Source organism: Archocentrus centrarchus, chromosome 24 (assembly GCF_007364275.1).
Source record: "Archocentrus centrarchus isolate MPI-CPG fArcCen1 chromosome 24, fArcCen1, whole genome shotgun sequence".
Classification (NCBI taxonomy): Eukaryota; Metazoa; Chordata; class Actinopteri; order Cichliformes; family Cichlidae; genus Archocentrus; species Archocentrus centrarchus.
The window spans coordinates 34,308,600-34,314,599 of NC_044369.1; the positions used below are offsets into that span (position 1 = coordinate 34,308,600).

Consider the following 6,000-nt stretch of genomic DNA (forward strand, 5'->3'; position numbering starts at 1 on the left):
ACTACACTTTTTTTTCAAACACGTCACAGAAGGGAAGCAGCTTTAATAATAATCAGCATCATGCTGTCTCCTGATGTGTCCCTCAGTCACAGGCTCAGTTATCTGTCAGGAAATGGTTTATTAACTTTATGAGAAGAAGCTTCAAGCTTTTCTTTTGCACATCATGCTCATAATATTTATTAATGTCTGTTCTCAGTTTGGCTTCTGGTTTTTTATATGACGGCAGGATGAAGCCTTTCATACTTCATGTTATAATAGCAACAGATCAGCAGCATAAGCTGCTCCTTACTGAAGTCTCACTTCCATCCAGACACAACAGCAGGACTGATTCTGGATGGGCTACAGTCATTTTAACACAAGCTCATGTTTTTAATGCTGCAGCTTCTTTAATACCTGCAGGTATATGTGCATGTATACATTTAAAACAATACCAATCTAGCATCTTTATTTATGCTGTGGATTGTGAAGACCAGTGTAGGCCATCCATTCATTTAAACACTGAAAAGGGTCATTAAAAAAATACAGTAATTTGAATAATGGCTGTCATAGAGATGAGACAGAGACTGTGGGCTGAGCTACACAGACTTAGCAGCAGTGCACTGAGCTGTGCATTCATTAAATTCTCAATAGAAACTGCCTCTACTATCAAGGAGAAAATAAAACAGGCAGAAAATTTCAGTTCTTTCATCTTGTCTGTTCTCTGTTGTTCTCTACTTGCAGCAGAAAGCATGTTTGCTGCATTAAATGACCTCAGTCTAAGCTGTTTCCCACCTTCTGCACAGCCACAGTGATGCAGTGAAACTGTGTGGAAGCCTGAATAAAAATGCAAGCACTTATTACAGGTGACTGTGTTTTTCCACTGAGACCTCAGGTGTATGAATATGTGATGAAGGAGAAGGCCCACACTCACACTGGCTCAAACATCATACCTGACCCACAGACATGAGTGTGAATGCAGCTCAGTGTCCTCTGCTGAGCAGCCTCTGAACTGTGCTGCTGCTCACAGCTCGGCTCGCTTTTTTTTTTTAAAAAAGAAAAACACTTTTAATCTTTTGTTTCTATAAATATTTAATTTAAGAATTGAAATTAAAATCTAAGCAAACCCTCGTCACAGGTGTTGAAGTGGGCGGGCCCTCAGGCCCACCTACAATGCCACAGAAGCTTCCATCAAGCCAAACAGAGACAGGAAAGTCAATGTGCCTTCAAAATAAAAGCATATCAAAGCCAGCTTGGCACACTTGTAAAATGAGCACAATGTTGAATATATTTAACAGTGAAGCCAGACAAACTGCAGGAAAGTGAACCATAAAACCCAGAACTGATTTTATACTTTAATGTGAGGGTTCAGAGTTTGTGCTGACAGACCTGCAGACAGACGGTACATGAAGACAGTAAAGTGTGTGGTACTCACTGTGTATCTCCTGTAGTCCGGCCTGCGGCCCCGAGCCGTGTTCCAGTACTGCGAGTACATGTCTGTTAATGAACTCTCGTTAACGCCCTTTAATAAACACTCTGAGGTCTGCTCAGCTCTCCCACCGATGCTGACTTTCCTTCATCTGAGGCGCAGCTTCAGCCTCTGCTGAGATCTCTGCTTCGATTACAGCGAGAAGCCGAGCGAGCGTGGACTGTGGGAGGGGAACGGTGCCGCTGAAGCGTGAACGTTCAGACTGTGGGACAGCAAAGGCTCAGATGAGATCCACTGCTCTGACACCGGCTTACATAACTGCAGTGTGAAGACACACAATAACACAGCTGATCAGCGAGGCCGGTGGAGCTACTTGGACAGTGATGGTGGTCTGACTCCACTGCACGTATTAAACAAATAAATCTAAATAAACTGTCACCAAGTGGCTGCTCATAGAGGGTCATCTGATCGTTGGTTTCTCTGTATTATTGTAGGTCTGTACCCTTTAAAGAGGTGACTGTTGCTGTGATTTGATGCTATATAAATAAAACTGAACTGAATTTTGGTACCTTGCAGTAAGTGCTGCATTTCCTCTGCTGGAGTTCCGTCTCTTCAGCCTCTCCAGGTGAGAATGAGTTTCAGTATCTCAGGTTCTTGCTCCTGAGTGAGGGGGAGAGGAGCTGGACATGGTATTGTTATAATTCTGTATGGACAATGTAATGATTGATAAACACATTGTGTTTATCCAAACTGGAAACCATGGATGACATGAAGTACAATGAGTCCTGAGAGACTACAACTCTGCCTTCAGGTCAGGAGACAGAGCTTCTTAGCCAGAGCCAACCTGAGGAGATGTATTAAAGCTGCAAAAAAAGGCCTGCATAGACAGAGTGGAGCAACGTCTCTGATAACAATCCATGTCAGGTGTGGCTGGGTTTAAAACATAACCAATTACAACTCTGTTACTGCCTGCCCAATACCTCACTGGTAGAGGTAGAGGCCCACCCAGTCTGCATTCACTCACCCACTCTGCCTCCAGGAACATCAAGCGAGTTGGGTGTTCAGAACTGTGAGTGTGAGGAAAGCTGCTGGGCCTGATGGAGTACCTGCAAAGGTACTCAAAGCCCATGCCAACAAGCTCTCAGCAGTATTCACTAAGATCTTGGGGGTGGCTGTAGCTCAGTAGGTAGAGCAGGTCACCTACTGATCAGAAGGTCAGCGGTTCGATTCCTGGCTACTCCAGGCTACATGCCAATGTATCCTTGGGCAAGATACTTAACCCCAAGTTGCTCTCCGACCGTCCCGTCGGAGTATGAATGTGTGTGAATGTTAGTTAATTAAAAAGCACTTAGCTTAGTACATATGGAAGTGCTTGTATGAATGGGAGTGCATGGGTGAATGTAAACATGTTGTGTAAGCGCTTTGAGTGCTCTGACTGAGTAGAAAAGCGCTATATAAGAGCTAGTTCATTTACCATCTTCAACCTTTCCTTGACACACACCACAGTCCCACTCTGCCTCAAGACAGCCACCATAATCTCATCCCAAAAAACTCCCTCACCAGCAGTCTAACTACAGGCCTATTGCACTAACACCAGTGACTGCAAAATGCTTTGAGAGGCTTGTGTCACAACATATCAAAGTGATACCAAATCTCTCTTCCTGCTCTCAGGAGAGACGGACGTGTTTTTCTTTTCTCCCCAACCTCCGTATCTACCAGGGGTTTAGAAAAAAAAAAGCAGATCCCAGTACCCACCTATAGTAGATGTGTAGCCCGGATGGAAAAATGGGGATTAAATAAGCTTAATTCCTTTGGACCTAAAAGTAACATTAACAGGAGTGTAATGTACTTTGCATATAATGTGTATTGTGTAATGGAAGAGGAATAATGTTATGTAAATATAATGTTTTCTTACAAAGTTGCTGAATGTAACAGAGCTAACACTCTTAGTTCGTATTTTCTGAGTGGTCAGTGAAGGTGGTCTGTGCATGTCTACCTGTTGTAATTGGCTGGGTGTGATGAGAGAGGAAGGAGAGGAGAAGAGAGAGAAACGGAGAACGGACGCAGCAGTGTTGGCTCGGAGCGCGCTAGCACACGATAAACTAACAGAAGAGAACTGACTAGTAAATAGTACCCAGTGACTGTTAGTAGGAGGCGTTGGGAAACCGCCTGCCCGACAGCTGTGCAGCCGCAGACGACGGTGATTCAGAGCGAGGCATCAGCATCGGCGGCTAGCAGCTAACGGCTAGCAGGAGCTCGTCGCGGTGACGAGCGCCATCTTCTTTGCCCTGTCGGTGGCGAGTGGTGAGCGGAAACAGACTGCAGACAAGAACTGGTTGACTGTTGTCCGGAGGGGACGAGAGGATGAGCTGGTTCGCAACGCGGAACTGTAAGTCAGACGTTTCTGGTGCAGCTATCGGGGAGTGAAGAGGAGTTTCGCCACTGTGCTGCAGCACACAACAATCAGGCCTGCAACGTTTGTGTGAATGCGAGCGTGTGTGTGGGGCCCATGTATGAGTACTGTTAAGTGACTGTGTATATTTGAATGACTGAGTAGTCAGAATTAACCCTTATAAGCCTAATCCATTCGGACTGATTGGGAAAAGCAAAGGTTGAGTTCAATATTTCTACTGGTATTATAAGAATACAAGTGTTTTAGTGTTTCATTTGTGTCTTACATTTTGCATTTAAAAGTGTGGTTTTCTATCTTGAGTTCACGTTCAGTAAATGTTCAGTTTTGGAGTTAAAGAGTCGTCTGAGTCAGTTTTATTGTAAACAGTGTGTGATTTAAGTTTCTTAATAGTAAGTCGAGCATCACATCATTGGCCACAAGTGAACCTTCGAGGTATCCACTTTGCATCGAACCCACACCCCACCTAGTTTGGTCAATCCTGGGGTTCCCGGTCTGAACACAGTGTAAAAGGTCCTGCTCTGGAGATATTGCAGGCCGTCCGCTTTAATAACCCAGAGGCCACACCCCAAGGGTACGTGGATGTGATTGAGAACACCTTTGACACACCAGAGACAGGAGAGGAACTGTACTTCTCATTCAGAATGCTATGCCAGCATCCCGGTGAAAAACTTTCTGAGTTTCTGCGAAGGATGGAAAGATCCCTGAACAAAGTAGTGAAAAAAGGAGGCCTCTGCCCCACTTCCATAGACAAAGCCCGCCTTGATCAACTCATTAAAGGAGCCACAAGGTCTGACATGATGTTATTAAGTTTGCGGTTGAGGGAGCGAAGAGATAATCCACCTACTTTCTTGCAGATGCTGAATGAGGTGCGCATTGAAGAAGAGTATGAAGCCTCCCGCCGTAGACTTAACCCCACAAAAGCTGTGCATGTCAAAAGTGCTACTGTACCCACAGGGGCATATGTCCAGGATCTTAGAGCTGAGCTCCAAGAACTCAAAACCCAAGTCAGTGGGCTCACGGCTGCGTCAGGGGCTCCATGTGTCCTTTCCCTTGAGTCTCCACCCACGGATGAGGCAGAGCCCAACAGCTTGGAAGAGAACAACAACATTCAAGCTTTAAAGAAAGAAGTGGTGAAACTAAGAAAGCAGATCTCAGTTATGTCTGTTAAACCCAGCAAAGAGCCCGTAGTATCACCACTCAGTAACCAGACTTCTCCCGTGCTCATGCATCAGAGAGCTACGGCACTCAGAGATCCCAGTGACTTTTTCTGTTATCGCTGTGGCGAAGATGGGCACATTTCCACCAAATGTAAATTCCAAGAGAACTACCCAAAAGTGATACAGAAACTCCTTCATGCCCAACGGAAACTGAAAGCAAGCTAGAAAGCTCCTGGTACTGCAAAAGAACAAACTACCACAAATGTAGGGGTCAACCGGAGCGCTGTGAGTGTCCACACAGCTGGTGTCCCAGAAGGACTTGTAGGGCCACCCTCCACTGCCTGTGTGAAGGTGGATGGCATAACCTGCACTGCCCTATTAGACAGCGGGTCTCAGGTAACGATAGTTTTCGACAGTTGGTATTCAAGGTACTTATCTCATGTGCCTCTCCAACCTGTCACTGGTTTAGATATTTGGAGCCTAAGTGAGTCAGAGACCAGCTACCCCTACCAAGGCTACATCCAAATTGAGTTGGAGTTGCCTGGAAAGACCCAAGGGAAGGTGGAGGCTGTCTCAGTTCTTGCTTTAGTGTGCCCAGATCCTCGTTGCTCAGATACCATACCTGTTCTAGTTGGCACCAATGTTCACAAAATTAGACCTCTGTCTTCAACTCAGAAAGAGGGGAGCCCAAAAACTGTTCGCACCAGCAAGGTGAACGTTTCGCAGTCTCAGCCCTTACCTACCATTAAGTCCGAGTTGCCTACAGATGATGACTTTTCGGTAGCCGAAGTAAAGTGGACTGGTCCTGGACCACTGGTTATTCCGGCTGGGAAAAACCATATAGCCATCTGTAAAGTCAAAGAAACACACATGATCCGAGACAGTATCCTGATCACAGAACGTGTACCTTCACATGCTCTTCCCCCAAGTGTGTTAGTGCAGCCAACGGTGTTGTTCTCCAAGACCCTTGACAAAGACAAGTTCTTGGTTCTCATGCGCAATGAGTCCCTCAAAGACACTGCCAT

At 45.6% G+C, this 6,000-nt stretch overlaps 1 protein-coding gene across 1 annotated transcript in view; it reads right to left on the bottom strand.

Moving 5' to 3' along the window:
• Positions 1–1,471, bottom strand: part of LOC115774185 (kinesin-like protein KIF26A) — a 74,888-nt gene extending 73,417 nt beyond the window's left edge. The window contains exon 1 of the mRNA XM_030721328.1: positions 1,412–1,471. Within this exon, the coding sequence (XP_030577188.1) occupies positions 1,412–1,471 (60 nt within the window). The remainder of the gene's footprint in view (positions 1–1,411) is intronic.
• Between the last annotated feature and the right edge of the window lie 4,529 nt (positions 1,472–6,000).